General features: G+C 37.3%; 1 protein-coding gene across 6 annotated transcripts in view; it reads right to left on the bottom strand.

Moving 5' to 3' along the window:
* Positions 1-26,494, bottom strand: part of SEC22A (SEC22 homolog A, vesicle trafficking protein) — an 86,243-nt gene that overhangs the window by 15,489 nt on the left and 44,260 nt on the right. For all 6 annotated transcript variants that reach the window (XM_006078561.4, XM_044942581.2, XM_044942582.2 and 3 more), the window contains one exon: positions 12,504-12,619. In XM_006078561.4, coding sequence (XP_006078623.1) covers positions 12,504-12,619 — 116 coding nt within the window. The remainder of the gene's footprint in view (positions 1-12,503; positions 12,620-26,494) is intronic.

Genomic DNA, 26,494 nt, shown 5'->3' with positions numbered 1-26,494 from the left:
TTTTTAGTACTTCACACTATATCATAAAACATGTTAAGATACTAAATATTTCTCAACCACTTAATTTGTAATGATTACATAACCTTTTACTGTGGGGCTATACAATAATTTCATTATTGTCTTAAAATCGAATATTATATTTTCCCTAAATTTACACTATGACTTTATAACTCTCTTAATTGCCTTTGGAACACTTAACAGCATGTTTCTGGAGTAGATCAGAACTGGGTTCAAATCTTTATTTTTTAGCTAGCTGTATGTCCAGTACTTTGGCCACCTCATGCGAAGAGTTGACTCATTGGAAAAGACTCTGATGCTGGGAGGGATTGGGGGCAGGAGGAGAAGGGGACGACAGAGGATGAGATGGCTGGATGGCATCACTGACTTGATGGACGTGAGTCTGAGTGAACTCCGGGAGTTGGTGATGGACAGGGAGGCCTGGCGTGCTGTGATTCATGGGGTCGCAAAGAGTCGGACACGACTGAGCGACTGATCTGATCTGATCTGATGACCATGGACTATTATTAATATTTAACTCCAATTCCCTTTTTTGAAAATAAAAGTTGTACAGAGTCAATGAAATATCAATAATATTGGGAAACACAAAGAACAGTAACGGACACAGTAAGTATTCAAAAACATTCACTAATTTCTCCTTCCCAAAGGTTACTATATGCATCATTTATCAGATAATTAGGGTTACCTTTCAATATTGTTTAAATCTCTAATATGCTAGCCTTGTCTTCTCACTGAGATCCTAACCTTCCTTCAAGGAAGAAAATAAATCTTACTACTTGCAAGAAACTGTGCACAAAGTGGGAATTCAACAAATGAATGCCAAATTGAGTTGTGCTTTGGAAAATCTTTATTTCCACTTAGTAAAGAGAATATTTATAAACATATTCTTCTTTCAAAAAATAGTCATCCATTAAACACTGATGGCCCAAGTACTGTATTATGCAACCAAGGAAAGAAAACAAGTCAACACAAAATGAGGAAGCTCAACTCAAATCAGGAAGGCAGATATAGAAAGTAACAATTTACATCCAAAGTGGTAACTGATGGGATAGGTGTATGTATAGGGTACTAAGGGAGCCTACTGGAGACACATTTAATTCTGGAGAAAAAAAGGATCAGGGAAGGTTTGTCACAGAAAGTAAAGCTTAATTTGCATCTTGAAGGATAAACCAGTAGACAAGGTAGGACAAGAATTCCAGGCAAACGGAGTAGCTTGTACAGTTTTAAGAGGATAGGATGACTCCACGGTCTCCTAGGTAGGTAACATTTGAATGATACCATACACTAAGTTGGCCTTTCCTGGTGGTTCAGATGCTGCAATGTCCATTCCTGGGTTGGAAAGATCCCCTGGAGGAGGGCATAGCAACCCACTCCAGTATTCTTGCCTGGAGAATCCCCATGGACAGAGGAGCCTGGCGGGCTACAGTCCATAGAGTCACAAAAAGTCGGACACGACTGAGAGACTAAGCATGCACAAACACTAAACTGGGAATATAGGAGGAAAAATGGGCTTGAGGGAAGAAAAAATGAGTTCATTCTGGACTCAGGTATTTTGGAGTTGCTCGTGAGATATTAAAAAAATAAGTTTAGTAGCCATTTAAGTCAGCTTCAGGTAAGAGTTTAACCTAGAGATTTAGTTTAGTAGTCAAATATTTAAATAGTAGTTAAATGAAATAAAGGAGTATGACAACGAAATGCAAAATATATTTCTTGACTGGCTGATAGACTGTAGAGAGGAAAACATATAAATATAAAGGATATTTGGGGTCAAATATGAATTGTGAAATCTGAAAATAGATTTTATTATTAGCTAATACTGCATTGGTCTTCTGGAGAAGGCAATGGCACCCCACTCCAGTACTCTTGCCTGGAAAATCCCATGGATGAAGGAGCCTGGTAGGCTGCAGTCCATGGGGTCACCAAGAGTCAGACACGACTGAGCGACTTCACTTTCACTTTTCACTTTCATGCATTGGAGAAGGAAATGGCAACCCCCTCCAGTAGGAGGGGGTTCTCCAGTAGGAGAATCCCAGGGACAGAGGAGCCTAGTGGGCTGCCGTCTATGGGGTTGCACAGAGTCGGACACGACTGAAGCGACTTAGCAGCAGCAACAGCATTGGTCTTCAGTTTCTTTGACAATTTTACTTTCCAATGATTCAGAAAAAAAAGAAAATAAAGAGAGAAAGGAAGAAAGAATGGCAGGTATGTAACAGTTCAGTTCAGTCACTCTGTCGTGTCCGAATCTTTGTAACCCCATGGACTGCAGCATGCCAGGCTTCCCTGTCCATCAACAAATTCCGGAGCTTACTCAAACTCATGTCCATCAAGTCGGTGATGCCATCCAACTATCTCATCCTCTGTCGTCCCCTTCTCCTCCGGCTTTCAATCTTTCCCAGCATCAGGGACTTTTCTAACGAGTCAGTACTTCACATCAGGTAAAGTACTGGAGTCAAAGTGTTGGAGCTTCAGTTTTAGCATCAGTCCTTCCAATGAATATTCAGGACTGATTTCCTTTAGGATGGACTGATTGGATCTCCTTGCTGTCCAAGGAAGGCTCAAGAGTCTTCAACACCACAGTTTAAAAGCATCAATTCTTCAGTGCTCAGCTTTCTATATAGTCCAACTCTCACATCCATACATGACTACTGGACAAACCATAGCTTTGACTAGATAGATCTTTGTTGGCAAAGTAATGTCTTTGCTTTTTAATATGCTGTCTAGGTTGACCATAGCTTTTCTTCCAAGGAGTAAGCGTCTTTTAATTTCATAGCTTTTCTTCCAAGGAGCAAGTGTCTTATAATTTCATGACTGCAGTCACCATCTGCAGTGAGCCCCCCCAAATTTTTGGAGCCCCCCAAAATAAAGTCTCTCACTGTTTCCACTGTTTCCCCCTCTATTTGCCATGAAGTGATGGGACCAGATGCCATGATCTTAGTTTTCTGAATGTTGAGCTTTAAGCCAACATTTTCACTCTCCTCTTTCACTTTCATCAAGAAGCTCTTTAGTTCTTCTTTGCTTTCTGCCATAAGGGTGGTGTCATCTGCATATCTGAGGTTATTGATATTTTTCACAGCAATCTTGATTCCAGCTTATGCTTCATCCAGCCCGGCATTTCTCATGATGTACTCTACATATAAGTTAAATAAGCAGGGTAACAATATGCAGCCTTGACATACTCCTTTCCTGGTTTGGAACCAATCTGTTGTTCCATGTCCAGTTCTAACTGTTGCTTCTTGACTTGCATACAGATTTCTCAGGAGGCAGGTCAGGTGGTCTGGAATTTCCATCCCTTTAAGAATTTTTTACAGTTTGTTGTGATCCACACAGTCAAAGGCTTTGGCAAAGTCAATAGAGCAGAAATAGATGTTTTTCTGGAACTCTCTGGCTCTTTCAATGATCCAACATATGTTGGCAATTTGATCTCTGGTTCCTCTGCCTTTTCTAAAACCAGCTTGAACATCTGGAAGTTCATGGTTCACGTACTACTGAAGCCTGGTTTGGAGGATTTTGAGCATTACTTTGCTAGTGTGTGAGATGAGGGCAATTGTGGGGTAGCTTGAACATTCTTTGGCATTGCCTTTCTTTGGGATTGGAATGAAAACTGACCTTTTCCAGTCCTGTGGCCACTGCTGAGTTTTCCAAATTTGCTGGCATATTGAGTGCAGCACTTTCACAGCATCATCTTTTAGGATTTGAAATGGCTCAGCTGGAATTCCAACACCTCCACTAGCTTTGTTTGTAGTGATGCTTCCTAAGGCCCACTTGACTTTGCATTCCAGGAAGTCTGGCTATAGGTGAGTGATCACACCATCGTGGTTATCTGGGTCATGAAGATCTTTTTCGTATAATTCTTCTGTGTATTCTTGCCACCTCTTCTTAATATCTTCTGCCTGTGTTAGGTCCGTAACATTTCTTTCCTTTATTGTGCCCTTCTTTGCATGAAAATTTTCCCTGGTATCTCTAATTTTCTTGAAGAGATCTCTAGTCTTTCCCATTCTATTGTTTTCCTCTATTTCTTTGCATTGATCACTTATCTCTCCTTGCTATTCGTTGGAACTCCAAATTCGAATGGGTATATCTTTCGTTTTCTCTTTTGCCTTTAGCTTCTCTTCTTTTCTCAGCTATTTGTAAGGCCTCCTCATGCAACCATTTTGCCTTTTTGCATTTCTTTTTCTTGGAGATGGTCTTGATTACTGCCTCTTGTACAATGTCACGAACCTCCATCCATAGTTCTTCAGGCACTGTCTATCAGATCTAAACCCTTGAATCTATTTGTCACTTCCATTGTATAATTGTGAGGCATTTGATTTAGGTCATACCTGAATATCCTAGTGGTTTTCCTTACTTTCTTCAATTTAAGTCTGAATTTAGCAATAAGAAGTTCATGATCTGAGCCACAGTCAGCTCCCGGTCTTGTTTTTGCTGACTGTATAGAGCTTCTACATCTTTGGCTGCAAAGAATATAATCAATATGATTTCTATATTGACCATCTGCTGATGTCCATGGTAGTCTTCTCTTTTGTTGTTGGAAGAGGGTGTTTGCTATGACAAGTGCATTCTCTTGTCAAAACTCTGTTAGCCTTTGCCCTGCTTCATTCTGTATTCCAAGGCCAAATTTGCCTGTTACTCCAGGTGTTTCTTGACTTCCTACTTTTGCATTCCAGTCCCATATAATGAAAAGAACATCTTTTCTGGGTGTTAGTTGTAGGTCTTCATAGAACCGTTCAACTCCAGCTTCGTCAGCATTACTGGTTGGGGCACAGACTTGGATTACTGTGGCACTGAAGGGTTTGGTAGCTGTTAATTGTATTGTTTTTTAAAACCTTTCTGTAAGTTTGAATTCTTTCAAAATAAAATGGTGTGTGGTGGGGGAAACAGGGATACAAATGAAAAAAAATTCTTTTCAGTCACTAACAAGAATCTCTATATACTGCCATGAAATGATTTATAGTTAGATGGGAAAAGATTCAAATCAATATGAATAATATACTGACATTTACAAAGGAATAATTTTAAAAGAATATATAAGTAAATCTATAAATACATATGTATTAACATATGTGGGCTCTCCTGGTGGCTCACTGGTAAAGAATCCACCTGCAGTGCAGGAGACCTGGGTTCGATTCCTGGGTTGGGAAGATCCCCTGGAGAACGGAACGGCTACCCACTCCAGTATTCTGGCCTAGAGAACTCCACGGACTATATAGTCCATGGGGTTGCAAAGAGTCGGGCACAACTGGGCAACTTTCACTTCATTTCACTAACATATGCACATAGTCTCTCTAGAAGGATACACCAGTGGTTGACTCTGGGGAGGAGAAATAGGAAGAGAATTGCCTATTATGAAAATTACAGGCTTGAAATTTACCATGTACATATTTTACTTGTGTATGCATGACTGTTGATGTCTGTAGATATACACGCATTAACTTTTTTAAAAGTCATTATGAAAATATCCAAGAAGATGTAGACTTAAAAGAATATAAAGCCAAGCACATGACACAAACCCTACAATTTAAAGGACAGGTGGAGGACGAAATTTACCAAATAAACTGAACAACAAGAAGAGAAAGGAAAAAAGATACAATAGGAAAAATTGTTTCATGGAAATGAAGGGATGAGATTATGTCAAGAGTAAAGTAAACCATCAAACTATTAACAGTGATCTATTTTATTTGGTTCTAAGTTTTCAAAAATAAACATTATTTTTGAATTTAAACAATGAATTATTTTCAAAAGCAAGCACTGAACAACATGTGTGATGAGACAGGACACATAAAACAAGACCTCTAGAGCGGCTGCAATATCTGGTTACCCGAAGGACACAGGTGAACTTAATGGTCACTGAAAGAATTAGAAGGGCAGAAAGGGATCATGGTAAACCAAGAGAATAGAGGTAAGGGAATAGGGGCACAAGTGTAGTCTATGCTTTCAAAATATTAGAAAAGAACATACATCTAGAAGTTTTTTAGGGGTGTTTTGTTTGTTTTTTAAAGATCAGCAGGCTATAACATACTTATGAGCTGAGAGAACAGAGCCAGTAGAGAGGAAGCATATGAAAAACAGATGAATAGCTACAGGCTGGGGAAACATGGGGCAGAGGTTTAGAGAGAGAGAAAAGTGGGAGTCAGTGGGGGCAGGGCGGACAGGAGATGGCATTAAGGGCGGGGCAGGGAAGAAAGGGCTGAAGTAAAGAGTTCAAATTTTTTTAAATCACATTCACCTTCAGAGGATGCTAGGGTATCAATATACTGCTTGAGAAATAACTAATAAAAGGAAAGAATTTTTTAAAATGAGGATGTCAAGGTAAGCAGAAGCTTCCTATGATAGCCACAAAATGTATTAGAATGATACTATTTAAAGGTCTGTAATAATTGAGAAACATTCACTTTTTAAACTTCAGTGAAAAAAGACACAAAGTTACATAATGGTATGATATGTGTGTATATATATGGTAGATATGAATAAAATAAGAGAAAATTGGGGGATTTTTCTTTTCTTCTTTATACTTTTCCTTCCAACTCTTTATGCACAGAGCACACGAAAAATGCATTTTTTTTTTTAAGAAAGCAATCACTGCATCTTAACATAGATATAATGCTACTAAAGAAATAAAAACTTCCATTGAGTTTTAATAGGTACATAATTTGTTTAAAAGGTAGTAACAAATCTATGGGAAATAAAGAACTCCAGGAATAAAAGCAAGTTGACTTTTAGTTACAGTATCTATTACAAACAATTTGGGGTCGCAAAGAGTCGCACAAGACTGAGCGACTGAACTGAACTGAATGAACAATTTTAGAATCAGAGCCATAGTAATGAAGTGATCCTTGAGCCTATGTAGTCTAAAACTTTCCTCTTGCAAAATAGAAAAATGAGATCCAAGAAGGTAAAATAACCCATCCAAGGTCACAAAGTTTGCTATTGGCAAATGTGACCCAGGTATTCTGACTTCTAGGTCAGCATTTCCACTTCTGTATCAGAATACTTGTTTTTTTTTTTACTAGTGCACCACATGTGAATTACTTCTGGTTGGCATCAGCCTAATTAAGATCATCATTCCAAGGCTGATCCTTAAAAGCACACAGGAAAATTAAGCCCAATGTGATAAAAGCTTATGCATTCGTGAGGTGTCAATTCACAATAACATCTCTAAACCCAGAACAAAGTATGGAAATGAGCGAAAATAATCTAATTTACACGTTACTGTGAACACCAAATCAAATTTACCAACTTGAAAAAGAGCTGTACTCATCCTAAACCTCCCCAGTCTGAACTTAGATACCAAAGAAAAACTTCTGTACTGGGCATTGTAATAAATCGCTCGTTATCACCCTAAGAATCAGTTATTAATCCAGAAGAAACAAACTTGTGCTGAACCTTCAAACGACATTAACTACACAGGAATGTTAATTCCTGTGGGTTCTCAAATTTAAATTGCCTCAGGAACCAAGTTACATACTTGAAGATAAATGTGGCAGTTTTAATACTTAAGGAGAGTATTTAGAATTCACAGCCTTAAAAAAATCAAATTTGAAATTAATATCAATATATTGCTCACACTCAGGACACACACTATACATTTTCAGCTAGATCTAAAAATATGGCCCCCAAATAAAACCTTTGCTCTTAAATCAAGTATTAAAGAAATGCTGAGGCCACTTAATCTAGGTACTGTCTTGGCACTTTCTCTGTTACTACCATGATCTGCTGCTGCTAAGTCGCTTCAGTCGTGTCCAACTCTGTGCAACCCCATAGACGGCAGCCCACTAGGCTCCCTCGTCCTTGGGATTCTCCAGGCAAGAACACTAGAGTGGGTTGCCATTTCCTTCTCCAATGCATGAAAGTAAAAAGTGAAAGTGAAGTCGCTCAGTTGTGTCCGACCCTCAGCGACCCCATGGACTGCAGCCTACCAGGCTCCTCTGTCCATGGGATTTCCCAGGCAAGAGTACTAGAGTGGGGTGCCATTTCCTTCTCCAACTAGCGTGTGAGATGAGTGCAATTGTGCTGTAGTTTGAGCATTCTCTGGCATTGCCTTTCTTAGGGATTGGAATGAAAACTATTTCCAGTCCTGTGATAGCTATATCTTTTTTTTCTTTAGCATCCTTGCATTTTAACTGGGGGCATGGCTGCTGAGCTTAATGTCCAGCTCCTCTTACAGATAGGTGCGGCCATATGACTAAGTCTGTACCAGTGGGGTGTGATTAGATACAGGTAAGTTCAGAACAGATAAAGGTTTAAGACCCATGTTCGGGATTTTGCACTCAAGTCTACACAGTGGACCATCTCAAAAAGATCTACTTTATTGATCAAAAATTATCTACAGCAACTGTAGAGATTATTCTGAACACAAAGTACAGTGATGAAAGAGAAAAGGCTAAGAAGTATGTCTTAAGTTCACTGGCTTTAATGAGAATAAAAAGAACATTTTAACCAACACAAGTCACAAACAATGATAAAAGAGATGCTGAGGGAAGAGTAAAAGAGAGAGAACTCAGGTCCCTAATTTTGTATATATTTTCTTTCAGGTTAGTTCAAGCTATAAAAGATGTACTGTTGAAGTTAATCTAGTTTGCACGCGTAAACTCATCCTGCTAAGAGCTCTAAGTTTATCACAGTGCTCTCTGCAATCACATTTTTCTCCATTTGTTAGCCTATTGTCCATCCCATCTTTCAGGAACCCAACACTACATGGAATCCAACACTACATAGCACTCCTTCATTATTTTCATAACAAGACAAGGAAACATATCTCCAAGCTCCAGTCACTTACCAGAACATTCTCTCTATACAGATGTAAAAACCCCAATAATTGGAACAATGGGAATCTCTACTTTTGGTCCAGTGAATTTCCAAAAGCAGTAATTCTCATTTAGGTGAGAAGATCAAAATTTGCTGGAAAATACCTTAAAACTACCAATGAGTGACAAAGTACCTGTAGATTACATTCCCCCAACTTTGTACTCTTTTGTTTCCTCACTCCTCTCTTAAAGCATCATTGTTTTAGGAACCTCAACTGTTGATGAGTGTATTTGGGTTATGGCAGAACAAAGACTTAAAACAATGCTAAGACAGTAACATAACCAGGTGTCCCTAGCCTCCAGATAGCTAAAAACCCCACATGGAACAATTTACAGTTCCCTGGGTCAAGTGAGAAAGCAATGTTGTTGGGGTGAATTTAGTCTAGGACAACAGTGAAAAAGAATTCCATATCAACCATCAGAAAGACACATCTTCAAAGATATAAGCATCCTGAACTATAAAAGACCACTATAACTTTTTCCCCATTCATAATTCACCCCATGCTGCTTTCATACCCCACCACCACAGTTTTAAGGAACTGTTTAAAACAAAAAAACCCTGAAGCTCCTAGGGAAATTGTAGACTCTAACAGACAATAAGAAGCTTCAAAAATGTAGGGAAAATGCTCAGCTTCCTCTTACCCTCCATGAAAACGTATATACCTTTACTCTGCCTGAAATTTCTATTTCTTGAAAATCTACCTATTAATTTGGATTAAGAAAAGTGTTTTCCAGATTACATAATAGGTGCTAATAAATATTAATTTTTAGCATTTAAAATCTGAATGTCATATATTTATATGGTTCAAAAAGTAAAAATTAAGAAGATACATATTGTGAAGATTCCCAATCCTACTCTGCTTCCTATCTATCCAGTTCCCACTACATTTATTGGTTTCTTATCTTTCCAGACTTTCCTTGTGCAAATTAATGCAAATTACAGTTATTTCCCAGGACATCTTGATGAGGGGAGCTGGGGGCCAAGCTGAGAGAGACTGGTGGGTACAATTTCAGAGAACCTGCTCTGTCTCTCAGTGGCTTTCTCAAAATGGCCATAGTTCTCAGACAGCAAAAATTTGTATATCCGACTATGAAATACAAATCAGACTTCTGAACCCAGGCTCCATTCTGGCTAGGGCTCTGGTGTCCCTACCTGGCCCATGTGAAGGGGAACACTTTGCCACTCTGTTAGAAAAGAAAGCCCCATCCACCATTTCTTAAGAGCTGGCCAAGTGTAACAAGCTGTACTTTAACTAAGTAGAGCCACACCTAATGAAATATCAAAGTCTGGAGAATGTGCCTCCAGTCTTTGCTTTAATCTGGTGGTAGTGGGGAGGTGTGTGTACGTATGAACAGACTGCTTTCTTTAGAGCAGTTTCAGGTTTACAGAAAATTTAAGCAGATGGTACAGCGAGTTCCCATATATCCACTCTTTCCCCTACTCACTTTCCTCTATCATTAACATCATGCACTAACATTGCAACTGATGAACCAATAGTGACATACTATTATTAACTGAAGTCCGTGGTTTACATTAGGGCCCACTCTTTGTGTTGTACATTCTACTGGTTTTGACAAATGTATAATGACATAGGGCTTCCCTGGCGGCTCAGACAGTAAAGAATCTGCTTGCGATGCAGGAGACCCAGGTTCGATCCCGGGGTTGGGAAGATTCCCTGGAGAAGAGAATGGGTAACCACTCCAGTATTCTTGCCTGGAGAATTCCATGGACAGAGGAGCCTGGTGGGCTACAGTCCTTGGAGTCGCAAATGGGTCAGACACGACTGAGCAACTAACACTATATGTGCACTATAAGGACATAACCACCATTATAATAGGAACAGTTTCACTGCCCGAAAATCCTCATGCTCCCTTCCTCCATCCCTCCAAATCTGTTCACTTATTGTCTTTAGAGTTCTGCCTTTTTCAAAATGTCATATAGTTGAAATCACTTAGTATATAGTTTTTTTTCAAACTGGCTTCTTTCATTAAGCAATATGAACTTAAGGTTTAGCCATGTCTTTTTGTAGCTTGATAGCTCACTTCTTTTTATTACTGAATAATATTCCACTGTATAGTTTGCTGAAATCTGTTTATCCATTCACCATTCACTTTTTTTTTTTTAACATGATGGATTTATTTGGATGTATTTTGCCTTTTTTTTTTTTGGTTGTGCTGCACACCATGTGGAAACCTTAATTCCCTTACTGGGGATTGAACCCATGTCCCCTGCATTGGAGGGGACATGGGTTCAATCCCCAGTAAGGAGTCATATTAACCACTGGACTACCAGGGAAGTCTGCTTCATTTTATAAGAAATGAAACTGAGGAGCCAGAAAGTAAGGTGAACAATTCAAGGTCACAGAGCTAATCAGTAGCTCAGCTGGAGTCAACCCTCTCTCTTGCTCATCCACAAACAAAAATCAGCTCTCACACTTCTATACGACTGTTCTTCCCACTATATCAAGTTTGTTTTTTTTTTTTTTAAGGCAAGAGAAGATCTTATTTATCAGCTTTTTCCAGTCAGCAGTCTCCAAATTGCCTTTGTTTCTTTTTGGCAGGTTGTTTAAGTGGTTTGAAATTGATGACTTACTAGAATAAAGCTAAACAGCTAAGCAACCAGGGTAGGAATGCCAAGAGACAGCAGCCAGCTGCCCTGTGCCTGAAAGGGAACAGGGGCTTTACCTGCAGGCCTGGATGTTCAGGAGAGGAGCTGGGAAGTCATAAGAAGACCCCCAATCCCCCTGGAGGGATAGCTCGGTTGCCTGAAAGCTGTGATGTCCTCTGCTCTTGGCTTCATATCGCTGAGGACTTTCAGAAGGTACTCAAGATGTCACTCTCTTGTGTATTCCCCAAACTAACAGCAACTTTAAAACAGAATATCAAGTGCCTTGACTGGGTTCTTACAAATGATATTTTTAGCATAATACTGGCCAAAAAAAAAAAGAGAACTAATTTACAATGTTTAAGTGTCAAAAACTCTTCAGAGAATGTGAGTAAAAACAGGGAAAGGAAAAGGGGAGATGTGTGTAATTTCAAGAAAGGAAGTTTCAAAAGTTTACAAAAAGAGTAAGAGAAAAAGTATGTTCTGATAGCTATAGTCTTTGGAAGAAACTCCTCTGGAAAACAAAATAGTTGGCAATATCTGAAAAAATTAGCGATTTCAGAGGTAGCCATCAATAAAAAAGAAAAAAAGCAGATAACTAGGTAGGAAACCCAAAAGCAGGACGAAAACCTGCCTATGAGTGCTCTCCTCTTTCTTCTGCTTATCTCTGTCTACTCAGGTCCTTCCAGGTCCTGCTCACCGCCCCCCTCAGAGCTTCCTTCTCGTATCCTGACTCCTCTTTCAAACTCTCTGTACTTGTCATTTATTTGTGGACTTCTCTGCCTCCCAATTCAATTCCAGGGCCTGAGACTGCAAGGCCCTTGTCACACATATCTTGGTTTCCCCAGAATACCTCTAAACAGTGCTTCCTGCAGAGCAGATAATAAATAAATATTTGTTAGTTAAGTCGAAGAAGCCAACTAGAAAGTAGTGTTTTTAAGGGGAGAGGAAACTAGAGTAGTATAAAGGATACACAATCTGAGCACAGTAAGTTGTACTAATAACCAAATCTAAATCAATTGTGTAACAAGTGGAATCAAAAGGCACAGTCACCTGAAATAGCAAAAATAGCACAGTACCTGCAGGAGACTTTCTATGGCATGAAAGCCTCGAATTAAATTCAGAGCAGCACATAAAAGACTAAGGATAAATGCCACAATCCCTGAAAGAGTTGCTGGTTCCAGTCTCTGGTGAGCTAAAAAATAAAAGAAATGATCAGAAATGAACATCAATATCTCACATCAATACCTATACTTATATAAAATGAAATTCACTGCTTAATTTATATGGATCAAATATTGGTGAATCTTCAAAAAATTATTTAATAATATACCTTACAAATTACATATTTTTTAAAATGCAAAATGTCTGACATGACAGCTTCATTCCCTTGAACTCAAGTTAACTTTTTTCCTACATTTTTAACAAAGACACCTAATTTGCATTTGAGGTACATAGTGCTAAGGAGTTCTCACATTTGCCAGTAAACCATATAGGAAAAAAATCTTATTGCCTAAATATGTCTACCATTTACAAGTAGCTGCAAACATGTATATTTTTTAGCTGCAAATATTTGCGAAGGTGACTTTGCTCAGAAATTCACTGCATAATTCCTATTTTTTCTGAAAATGCTTAGGAAACATTTTAAAGGACAAACATAGCTTGCTTTTAAGCAAAGCTCTTCCTTATTTGGGTCCCAGGGCTATAAATACCACAGGGTATATGTGAAAGCTCATCTATAACCACTGATCTGAACTCTATAATAGAATGGACTCTTACAGTTATGAGGCTCCTGGTCTCTGAAGACCACTTGAAGATAAAACAACAGTTGATGAAGTGACCAGTTTATTTTACAGACACATGCCCTATCCATCGGGGCTTTACGGTATAACACATTTAGATATACAATAGCTTCCCTTCATCATTCTGCAGTTAACAAAATTAACTATAGAGTCTAAATGAAAACACAAAATTAAATACATAATCATCTAGACCTCAAAAGGGAGAGAGAGGGAAAAAGAGGACAACAGAACTATATTTAGATCATTTTATTTTAAATCACTGAAGTGTAAAAGCCCTAACAATGAAGTTAATGAGGTAGAACATTAATATAAAGGATTAAATCTTTGCAACTTATATTCAACCATTACAGCAGAAAAGCATCCCTAAATAATTCATAAAAACACAAAAACCCACATGTCACGAAAAAAAGTTATTCCTCAAATTCAGTAGGAATCCAAATATAGGATATATTTTCTTAAATTTCTTCTGTGCCAAAGCTAACTGCTTGTTCTCCCAGTTAATTTCCTTGAGATTAATATGAAAGCAAAAACTAAATGTCTTTGTAAAGTATTGGTACCAGATTTTCTATCACTAGAGAAAAAATCGCACAACTTAAGAATCTATCCAATGGTCTAACAATTAGTCCTATTCTGCATCCCTCCCTCCATCCTTCTCTACTCCCTCTGGGTAGTAAGGGGGAACTGACCTCCAAGTAAAAAAGAAATCCTTAGCAAGGACCTCAAGCACAAAGCTACCTGATAACTAAACAGATTACAGAAATAACACTTCTAATGCCCATGGGATTGTCCAGGCAAGAGTACTGGAGTGGGTTGCCATTACCTTCTCCAAAAGTATACAAGTTTATCTTACCAAAAAACCAAATAGTAATCTATACTGTAATTAAGAACCATAGCCTTTTGTGGTCAAGTAAGGAATGGCCGTTCTTGAATGAAAAAATATTACCATTTTAATGTGTTGATCAATAGCTATTTAAGAAATAAATAATAATATTTACCAAGTTTCTAAGACTTGCCTCTTAGGCCCTTGGAGCACTCTCTTTATAATGATAGTATACAACTTAAAAATTATTTCAAATAACTAGAAACATTTTTAAAGGCATTAAAGCAAATGACAAGCCTCCTTTAACAAGGACAAGGCACAAATTATGTTGACGGACAGGCTGGAAAGGTGCCAAATCACCACAAGAAAGAAAATTCTCAAGTGGAGATTCCCCCACTCCCACCCCATCCCCTTCCTAATACCTGTGGGAATGCTTACTAAGAAAAACTCCACCTGCACAAAATGTGAGGCTGACACTTTGTAAGGACACTTTCTCATTTTAATGAATTGAACAAGATATTTAATCACATTTCAATGAATTATATTACATATTTTTTTATAAAACAGATTTTAGATGAATTATTATCCACAAATGCTTACTTCACATTTTAATTTGGCACCATGATAGGTACTATTAGGTATAAAGCAGGTTTAGAACAGTAAGAAATGAAGAAATGAGAGGTAATATAGAAAATAATAGTTTTGTTTAATTCAAAATAACACTACCAGATCACTTTTTATTTGTTTAGCTATTATTGTCTTCTGCTATGATGCTTTTTTTTTTAGATTAGTCTCCTTGAGCCCAATAACTGCATTTTCACATCAAAATTAAAATTTTAATGTGCCAATGATTAATGGAAAGTTTAAAAAAATTCCCAAAGAAATAAGAGCAAATCCCTTGGAACAAAAGGGCTATTGGGTATAGTGAACTAATATATTTATTCAGCATACATTTTTGGGCATGATTCTGTGTAAGATGCTGTGCTTTACAGGATTAAAAAAAACGAATTATCCAATCTGCCTGCAAGGCATTTCTAGTCTTTTACAGCAAAATGGACAGATAAGCTCATGGAAGTAATAAGCATTCTAAATTAAAAGAGTTAGGGAATTCTGAAGAGCAAAGATAACTAGGTGACACGGCAATGGTAAGAGAACCAAGGTAGGTCTTTAAAGATGGTTAAAACTTAGACACGTACAAATGGGAAGAACTGTACTCCACACAGAGAAAAGAACATGAGGAGCCTGGAGATGAAAATGGGAGAAGCAAATAATAACAGCATCAACAAAAACCACTGCCACTACTTCTAATCCTTCTAATAGTGGCTGCTCTCAATGTACCAAGCGGCAAGTGCTTCATATATACAATTTCATGCTATCCTTCCAAGAATTCAATGCAGTACACACTACAGTTGTCGAAGTTTTTTCTAACAGGAAACTATGGTTTAGGGAGATTGAGAAATTTGCCCAAACTGAGTAAAGGAACTGAGATTTAAATTTAGGTGGGTCTTCCCAGGTGGCACAGTGGTAAAGAATCAGCCTGCCAATGCAGGAGATGCAAGAGACCTGGGTTTGACTCGGGCTGGGAAGATTCCCTGGAGTAGGAAATAGCAACCCACTCCAATATTGTTGCCTGGAAAATTCCACTGAAAGAGAAGCCTGGCAGGCTACAGTCCATGGGATTGCAAAGAGTCAGACATGACTGAGTGACTGGGCACACACACAGCTTGACTCTAGAATTCGTGCTCTTAACCACTTTGCTATTGGGCATTGCTACTGGTTTGGTTTTGCTCAAAAAGATGTTTATAAAAGTAGGAAGAAATTAGGTAAGAAAGGGAGGCTGAAACAAATTAACAGTCTGAAATATGAGGCTAAAAATTATGAACAAACTCAACAACAGGGAAACATGGAAGAGCAAGATTGATGATTAAAGCTGTTCTTAAATAATATTAACCTGTAAATGGGTTGTAAAGAGATTAAAAGTAGAGAGAGATACATAATATTTTCTTAGTGCCTTCTCACTAGGGATATACAGTCCCATTTATCCTTTAAAACAGTGTACTTCGTGAGGTAGGAATGACTAAATTCTTTGTGTTTGAATTTTCTCACCTACAAATTGAGGTTAAATAATTTGCTCTAAGATGGCTAGTAAGGGCCATCTTCACAATCAGCAGTTGGGTCTGAAAAGCCCATACTTTTTCTACAACTCTGCATTAAGAAACTCATGAGTGAGTCATTGTAAGATACTGACTGAATTGAGGACCTGAATTAGGATAGTGAAGTAGAAATGGAGAAGAAAGAGGTGAGAGAGATTAGAGAATCTAAAATTATTAGACTTGGCAACTAACTAGATGTGGGAAATGAAAAAAAAAAAAAAAATCAAGGAAAATGCCAAGGTTTGGAGTGCAGGTATTAGAAAGATAAGGGTACTATTAGCAGACCCAGTGGAAGAAACCCAGGTTTGATTGAGAACGGAGACATTTTAAACATATCAAACTTGAAGTGATGGTGAGATATGAGATATGTTTAATAAGCAACTGAAGAATGCAAGAAAGGTGAGTTGGAAAAACAGATGAGGTCTGCATCTGAATGGAAGGGTTTGGATGAGATTACACTGAAGGAAGTGAGCCAACAGCAAATCCTTGGTAAATACTGCTTTCACAGAAAGGAAGAGGAGGCAGGGAAGACAGATGTAGAACAAACAGAAGAGGAGGGAGCAACAGAAGCTCAGGAAAGGGAGACCATCAAGAAGACGTGGATTACAACGCCTGTAAACAGGCCAAAGACCATCTGAACTGAAAAGAAAAAAGATTTCGATTTACTGACTAAGATGGTTCTGACTCTTCAGCAAGTATTCAATGGTTTCAGAAGAGTGGCTGAAGGCAAAATTCAGACTGCAAGAAGTTAAATAACTAGTAAAGATACGAGGCAGAAGCAGTAAGTAAACACTTCTGCAGTTACAGGAGAGGAAAACAGGATGACAGCTTGACAGATACAACAAGATTGAAAAATAATTATTTTTCTCCAGTAATGGGGTGGAGGAAGGAGACTTTAATAAATTTATAGGTGGAACAACAAATTCAGAGAAGAAGAAATAGAAGAATCAAGAGAAAAGAAAAATAATTGGTGAAACAGAGTACCAGAACAGTCATAGTGAGTATTCAAAAAGATGGTCCCATTCTAACCTCAAACCTCCTCATAATACTAGTGTCTATGCTGAGTCAAAGACAAAGTTCAGAAGTTGCAGTCATTCAATGATGTCCAAAACACCTGGAGACACAGGTTTTAAAACGCAGAGAAATTTCAAGTCAGTTCTATCTAAATAAGCATAACTTACTAAATTATGACTGAGACTAATTGTAGGGTACAAAAACACACTATTTTTTTCACTACAAGACCCTTTCTTATCATTACCACTTGTCGAAAATGTGCATGTCCTTCAAGTTTCCAAGGTCTAAAAGTGTTACTTCCTTTTTATCTTAGAGCATGTATCACATTCTACCTTGTATTTTATTTATTGACTTTTATTTGCTTTTCCCATCTTGAAACCAGACATGTGCTTATTGTCTTTATAAAATGCCCTACAATATTTAAGCATAATACTTTGAAGGGAAAAAAGCAATAAATATTTGTTAGATTATGAGGGTGTGTGTGTGTGTGTGTGTGTGTGTGTATGAGAAAGAGATTGGGAAATCTAGATGCATTGTGGGACAACAGCCAAATACAGCCACATTTGCAGGCAACTAATAAATTGTCTAGGAAATTACATAGATTGACAAAACGCTGATTAACCACCAAGTATTTATGCTAAAAACAGAGGTATTAAAGAAACTGAGAAACGTGTATTAAATTTAGGGTTTCATATATTTGTTTTGAAGGATATAAAATTTAAAAGAATAACAACATTAAATGTTGGTGAGGATAGAGGGCAATCAAAACTCTCATAACATTGCTTGTGGGAATGTAAAATCGCACAACTACTTCCAAAAACTGGTAGTTTCATAAAGAGTTAAACATGCACCTAACCCATGACCTATCAACTTGACTCCTAATACTTACTTGAGAGAAATGAAAACACACAGCAACAAAAGATGAATGTTTATAACAGGTTTATCTACAATAACCAAAAACTGGAAACAAGCTAATGTCCAATGTTTACCCACCCTGGATAAACAAAGTGTGGTATGCCCACACAATGACTACTACTCAGCGATAAAGGGGAACAAACTACAGAGATGCAACATACACGTGACATTGGATTAAGCAAAAGAGGCTGAACACAAGAATTATACTATATAGTCTTGTTTATATAAAGCTCTAGAACAAATAAAACTACTTTAAAGTGAAAAAAATCTCAATAGTGGTTGTCTGGAGTGGGACAGAGATTGAGTGGGAAAGGTCATAAAGAAAACTTTCTAGGAAGATGGAAATGGTCCACACTGTGATAGGTGTATGTACTATCATGGTTTTTTACTCTGTATTTTTGATGCTTTGACATCTTGGGGCCTTGCAGACATCAAAGGACTGCCTCTCCCGGGACTATTTAATTCGTAGAGATGGCAAAAAACTCACCTGCAAGCACGTCTTCCATAAGCAAACCCCACATCCGGAGCCCACACTCCTAACTACAGGGTTCTTATACTGAAGGCCACTATTCCCCTGCCTGAAGCGCCCCAGGGGCAGGTATCACTACAAGTATTCAATCTAGCCAATCTTAAATGTACTTTCTCTGCCTCTCCCGTTCCTTCCTGGGGAAATCACAGCAAAGACTCTTACCTCCTAATCTGTTGGCCGTGCCGTGCCATACGTGAATAAGAGTAAAGTCTATATTTTGAAACAGAGTGTGGTTTATACAACTGTATCCATTTGTTGAACCATACAGCAAATATCTGTGCATTTTAGTACGTGCAAATTTCCCTTAAAAAAGAAAACTGTGGCAAACTATTGGGTATAAGATAGGCTCAGCAATGTGTTATACAACATGGGGAATATAGCCAATATTTTATAGTAACTGTAAATGGAAAATAACCTTTATAAATTGTATAAAAACTTAATTTAAAAAGAAAAAGAGAAAGAACTGTAGAAATTATCAAGTGGATAAGTGGGTAGTGAGGGGAGGTACAGATGAAACAAGAATGTCAAAATATTGATATAGTTATAACAGTTGGATGATGGATACAAAAGTGTTAATTATAATATTCTATTTACTTGATATATGTTTAAATTTTTCTATAATAAAATGTTTAAAAAAAAACAACAAGTAAAAGTAGGACATAGTATTTAACATATTGACCCCAGCAGAACATCTGTAGAAAAAAGATACCAAAAGTAAGAGAGAAAAAGGCCTGCAAAATAATGTTTATCAAATAACTATTAATCAGATTCTAAAATAAATTCATTTAGGAAAGACAACTGCAAAACAAGAAAGTATATTTAAACTGGGAGACTATACAGAAAATATTATGCAGGCCTGATCTGAATTAAAAACAAATTTAAAGTTAATATTATGATAATCTCCAACTGCCAATTACTTTAAAATTTTCTCTTCTTATAATTTTCCTCTCCCTTTCTTAAAATAACAAATTCCAGATTTCTCCCTATTTTCCAAGTATCTCCTATTTGGTGATCCAAGATACCATTGCAATCTACACATCAGAGTAGAGACTTACGGAAGTCAAGTAATACAAGGAGTTTCTAATAAAGTCCTCCTCCTAGTAGGTCAAATTGAACCCCTACCCCAAATTAAGGTAATTCTCCTGGATCCTGAGTGTATATTTTAATGAACATATATTCTTAGCAAGTGCCAGACCTATGGAATTAAAACTACTGGAGAAGGAAAGACCAATGGAAGTCTTGGAGCTCCCTCAATCCAAATATCATCAAAAAATTAATCCCTAGGCTAACGGCAGAGATTGGTGTGACCACCCGAGGCTCGCTTAAAAAGATGCATAGGTGATGATTCCTATCATACTCCTTTTTAACTTTCCAGTTTGTCTCCAAACTAGGTGCATCATAGAGGATGACAACAGATTACTGTAGGTTCCAACTGCACATGCTTTTCCAGATGCAGTCTCCATGTGGAACAAACCAATTAACTCCCTGGCACACAGGTACTAACTTTTGTATACTTTTTTTTATCTATCCTAAAACAGAAGATCAGAAGCATTTTGCTTTTACTTAATACAGATATCAGTAAATTTATCATATTGCCACTAGGTTTTATCAACTGTGTGCCACTGATTTGTCCATAGCAGGGGTTAGCAAACCATGACCCACGGACCAAATCCAGCCTAGCACCTATTTTTATAAATAAAGTTTTACTGCAAGACAGTGTCAGCTATTCTTTTACATACTGCATATAGCTGTTTTCATACTATACCAGCAGAGTTGAGTAGTTAGGTTGAGTAGGTATAAGAGATACCACATGGCCTGTAAAATATAAAATATTTACTACCTGGCCTTTTACAGAAAAAGTTTGCTAAATCTTGGCTTATAAGCACTTAACATCTTAACACCTCATAGAATATTATATTAATCTACTTCATTGAGGATCTCACGCTGACAGGACCTGAAGAACAGACAGTATATGCTTTGGGTTAGATACCTTGAGATGACATATATGCCAGAGGGTAAAAAATAATCACAAGATTATAAAAGTCTACCACCTCAATCAAGTTTCTGGTGGTTAAAGGTCAGAGAATATTGAAAGTAAAGATCAAATTGCACCTTTCCACCCATACCACTAAGAAAACATACATTGCTTAATACGCCTTTCTAGATTTGTGTATGATGCTTCAACATGTTTACTAAATGACAATGGTTGAGGAGGGCCCAAAGCAACAGAAGGATCCAGACTTCAATACAGGACATTTTTCTGCTCAGCACTTATGACCCAGGGATCCAATGTTGCTAAAAATATCTGTGGGACTTCCCTAGTGGTACAGAGGATAAGAATCCTCCTGCTAATACAGGGGACACAGGTTCGATCTCTGGTCCAGGAAGATTCCATATGCTGTGGAGTAACTAAGTCCATGTGCCACAACTATGGAAGCCTACATGCTCTTGGGCTCTTGAGCCACAACTAAAAAGAGCCCCTGTGTCACAACTACTAAAGTCCACATGCCCTAGAGCCCCCATGTCATAAATGCTGAGCCCATGTGCTGCAGCTACTGAAGTGTGTGTGCCTAGAGCCTGTGCTCTGCAACAATTTCAAGAAGCCACAGCAATGAGAAGCCCATGCACCACGACTAAAGAGTAGCCCCCACTCTCCACAACTAGAGAAAGCTTGTGTGCAGCAATGAAGATGCAGTGCAGCCAAAAATTAACTAATTAATTATGTAAAATCTGTGGATAAGAGGGATGATGTTTTGAGCCTGTAGTAAACCTGGAAAGAAAAATCATAAAAGAGGCTCCAGGTATTCTGAAGCAATGACACAGCCCTTAGGCAAAAATTGTTTTCATTTTCAGAACTAGTTTTAGGCTTGCTTATTAGCTACCACAGGACCATATCACAAAATATCAGATATATATTAGTAATCTCTCTTCTCTTTTTTTTGTCAAATAGGACAGTTAAGGCATGAGAAATTGTATTTTCAATGACTGTCTTTTCTCAAGCAGAAGTTACCTTGTCAGCTTATCCATTGGAAAGAAAGACTATAAAACCCAAAAGAACCATAAAAACTGACAAATGAAATAAGGAGGTATAATAAGGCAACAAAGAACAGAAAATAGATCAAAAGTAATCAATACAAAAAGAGGTAGAAAAAGAGACATGTGATCAAAATCTGAAAGAACAAAAACAAATAGCCAAGATGATAGGTTTAAACCCAAACATACCAATAAGCACACTAAACATCAATGATCTGAATACATAGGTAAACAGGCAGAAATTGTCAAATTGGATTTTTTCCCCAAAAGACCCAACTACATACCTAAAAAAAAAAAAAAAAAAAAACACTCTTTAAATATAAAAATACAACAGTCTCCCAAGGCAATATAAATAAAAGCAAAAATAAACAAATGGAACCTAATCAAACTTACAAGCTTTTGTACAGCAAAGGAAACAATAAACAAAACAAACAGACAGCCTACAGAGGGAGAAAATATCTGCAAATGTTTTAACCAACAAAGGCTTAAACTCCAAAATACACAAATAGTTCACACAACTTAATAACAAGAACAAGGAAAAAACCCAATCAAAAAATGAGCAGAAGACATTCTCCAAAGAAGACACACAGATGGTCAACAGGCACGTGAGAAATGCTCAACGTCACTAATTATTAGAGAAAAGCAAGTCAAAACTATAATGGGGTACCACCTCACACTGGTCAGAACAGCCATCATTAAAAAGTCTATAAATATCAAATGCTGCAAAGGGTATATGAAGAAAAGGGAACCCTTCTACACCTTGGTGGGAATGTAAGTTGGTACAGTCACTATGGTGAACAGTATAGAAGTTCCTCAGAAAACTAGAGTTGGCATATGGTCCAGCAATCCCACTTTGGGGCATATATCCGGACAAAACTATAATTCAAAAATGCTCATTGCAGCACTATTTACTAGACATGGAAGCAACATAAATGTGCATTGACAGATGAATGGATAAAGATGTGGCACATATATACAATGGCATACAACAGCATGGACTTTGAGATTATCATACTAGGTAAGTCAGAAAGAGAAAGACAAATACCATGCGATATCATTTATATGTGGAGTCTAAAATATGACATAAACATGTCTATAAAACAGAACCAAACCCACAGACACAGAGAACAGACTTGTAGTGGCCAAGGTGCAAGCAGGGAAGGGAGATGGACTGGGAGCTTGGGATTAGCAGATGCAAACTATTATATATAAAATGGAAAACAAGGTCCTACTGTATAGCACATGGAACTATAGTCAACATCCTGTGATAAACCATAGTGGAAAAGAACATTGAAAAGTATGTATCATATAGATAGATATGTATAACTCAATCACTTTGCTATAAAATAGAAATTAGCACAACATTGCAAATCAACTATATTTCATTTAAAAATATATAAGTAAATGTATATATTTTAAAATATATAAATGTATTTATTTAAATTAACTTATTTAAATAAGTATTTTTAAAAATATATTTACCTATTTAAAAATATGTTAAAAACAAATGTTAAAAGAAAAAAGATGGTAAAATATACACTAATTTTAAAAAAGATTATCATTGCTCTATTAATAAAGTAGACTGCAGAGCCAAGAATATTACTGGATATAAAGAAAGTAATTTCAAAGGACAAAGGAGTACATAACACCAAGAGAACAATCCTAAATATTTAACAAGATTTAAAATATACAAGATAAAAACAATAGACCTAAAAGGAAAAAAACATAAATTTGAAAATACAGTGAGAGATTTAAACACCCCTTTCTCAATAATTAACAGAAATAGACAGAAAATCAGAAAGGTATAAAAGACTTGAACACCATCAACTAGCTTGATCTAAATGATATTGATCACCAATATTGATATATTATCACCTAGCCAGTAACAGTAGAATACATATTCTTTTCAAATGAACACAGAAAAATTACTAAGATATACTATACTTGGAGAGAACAAAACAAGTTCAATAAATGTAAAAGGATTAAAATTATACAAAATTTGCTATCTGGCTACAATGAAATTAAATTTGAAATCAATAACAGAAAGGCATCTGAAAAATCTCTATATTTTGAAACATGTAACATATTTCTAACAAATCCATGGATCATGAAAGAAAAGGGAAATTAAAAAGCATTCTGAACAGAATGAAAGCAAAAATGCAATAGATTATAATTTAAATTCACGAAATGTAGCTAAAGCAATATTTAGTGGGAAATACACAGTACTGTCTGTATTAAAAAAGAAAGTTCCCAAGTAAACTACCTCAACTTCTACCTTCAGATCAGATCAGATCAGATCAGTCGCTCGGTCGTATCCGACTGTTGCGACCCCATGAATCGCAGCACGCCAGGCCTCCCTGTCCATCACCAACTCCCGGAGTTCACTCAGACTCACGTCCATCGAGTCAGTGATGCCATCCAGCCATCTCATCCTCTGTCGTCCCCTTCTCCTCTTGCCCCCAATCCCTCCCAGCATCAAAGTCTTTTCCAATGAGTCAACTCTTCGCATGAGGTGGCCAAAGTACTGGAGTTTCAGCTTTAGCATCATTCCTTCCAAAGAAATCCCAGGGCTGATCTCCTTCAGAATGGACTGGTTGGATCTCCTTGCAGTCCAAGGGACTCTCAAGAGTCTTCTCCAACACCACAGTTTAAAAGCATCAATTCTTCAGCGCTCAGCCTTCTTCACAGTCCAACTCTCACATCCATACATGACCACAGGAAAAACCATAGCCTTGACTAGACGAACCTTTGTTAGCAAAGTAATGTCTCTGCTCTTGAATATGCTATCTAGGTTGGTCATAACTTTCCTTCCAAGGAGTAAGCGTCTTTTAATTTCATGGCTGCAGTCACCCAACTTCTACCTTAATAACCTACAAAAAGAAAACTCAACTAAACTCTGCTGCTGCTGCTGAGTTGCTTCAGTCGTGTCTGACTCTGTGTGACCCCATAGACGGCAGCCCACCAGGTTCCCCCATCCCTGGGATTCTCAAGGCAAGAACACTGGAGTGGGTTGCCATTTCCTTCTCCAATGCATAAGAGTGAAAAGTGAAAGTGAAGTCGCTCAGTCGTGTCCGACTCTCAGCGACCCCATGGACTGTAACCCACCAGGCTCCTCCATCCATGGGATTTTCCAGGCAAGAGTACTAGAGTGGGGTGCCATTGCCTTCTCCGAACCAAGCTCTAAGGAAGCAAAAGATAGGAAGTAATAAACACCAAAACATAAATCATGAAACAGAAAACAAAACAATAAAAAGTCAAAGTAAGCAAAAGCTAGTTTTTTAAGGAAATTGATAAAAATTATAAACTCTATGGGGGAGAATGGATACATGTATATGTATGGTTGAGTCCCTTTGCTGTTCACCATGAAACAATCACAACATTGTTATCAGCTATACCCCAATACAAAATATATTCTTTTTAAAAAAAAATAAAAATTAAAAAAATAAAATTAAAAAATTAAAAAAAAAGAAAAATTATAAACTCTAAGAAGACTGATGTCAAACTTTATGCCCCAAAATTCAATAACTTAGGTGAAATGGTCAGAATTCTTAAAAGGAACAAACTACTAAAACTCACTCAAGAAGATAACTCGAATAACTACATTCACTAAAGAAACTGATCTGTAGATAAAAATCTTATCACAAAAACCAGAAGCTCGAAAGGCTTCACCTACTAAATGCTTAAAGAAATAAAATTTCTACAGAAACATTTCTCAAATTTTGAAGACGAGAGAATACCTTTCCATTTATTCTATGAGGCCAGTTTTTTCATGTTAGCAAAACCAGACACTCTCTCCCCCCAAAAAAAAATATCACAAAAGAGGAAAACTACAAACCAACTCCCTGATGAATACAAGTACAATATCTTAATAAAATTTTAGCAAATTGGATCTGAGTATATAAACAGGATAATACAGGATAAACCTCAGTGGGGTTTATCACAGAACCACCAGATTGATTTAATATTTGAAAAGCTACAATCATCTCAATAAATGCAGACAAAACATTTGACAGAATACAACTTCAGTTCCTGATAAAAACTGGGAATATAAGGGAATTTTCTCAACCTGGTAAAAAGGCATAAAATATAAACCCTAAGTTAATATCGTATTATAAGTATTTAACTGTTTAGACTGAGGTTTTCCTGGTAAGATCAAAATCAGGAACAAAGCAATAATATCCATTCCTGCTACTTTATTCTTTCAGGATATCTTTGTTAACCACAGAATTCTACATTTGCAGTTATCCTCTTTTTTAGAAGATATTATTAAGTTGCCTTCTGGCCTCCACGGTTTCTGTGAGAGGGACAGAGAGAGAGAGAGAGAGAGAGAGAGTGTGTGTGTCTAATGGTTTGCATTCGCATAGTCTAGTCTCCTCAAGGGGTCTGGTTATTTTTGATTGCTTGCCAATCTATTTTCAAAATCGTATTGTAGACATTAAAAGCTTGTGAGACTTTTTCTTTTAGGAAATTTGTTTGTTTCTGCCAGGATCTTTGGAGCAAAGCACAGTGTAATCAGCTCAATTCAGTTTTAGAGACCAATATGGTTCAAAACTAAGCTGCAGTCCTGATAAAGCCTATCTACTTCATACATAAAGCCTACCTACTTTGTACTCCTTCCTGTCTATCCTTTTCTTAGAGTGCAGACATGCAAAATCCTAACCCAAAGCTGAAGAGTTGCTCATGAGGTTCACCACCTTGGTGGGTTCTGCTCTCTAATCCCTGTCTCCCAAGTCTTGAGAGGTTATCAGTAGTTCCCTCCAGAACTGGAAAAAGCCTCCCCACCAAAAAAGTATTTCCAAACATC

Source organism: Bubalus bubalis, chromosome 1 (assembly GCF_019923935.1).
Source record: "Bubalus bubalis isolate 160015118507 breed Murrah chromosome 1, NDDB_SH_1, whole genome shotgun sequence".
NCBI classification, from domain to species: Eukaryota; Metazoa; Chordata; class Mammalia; order Artiodactyla; family Bovidae; genus Bubalus; species Bubalus bubalis.
Note: the sequence above shows the minus strand (reverse complement) of the source record. Positions and strands in the feature narration are given on the sequence as shown.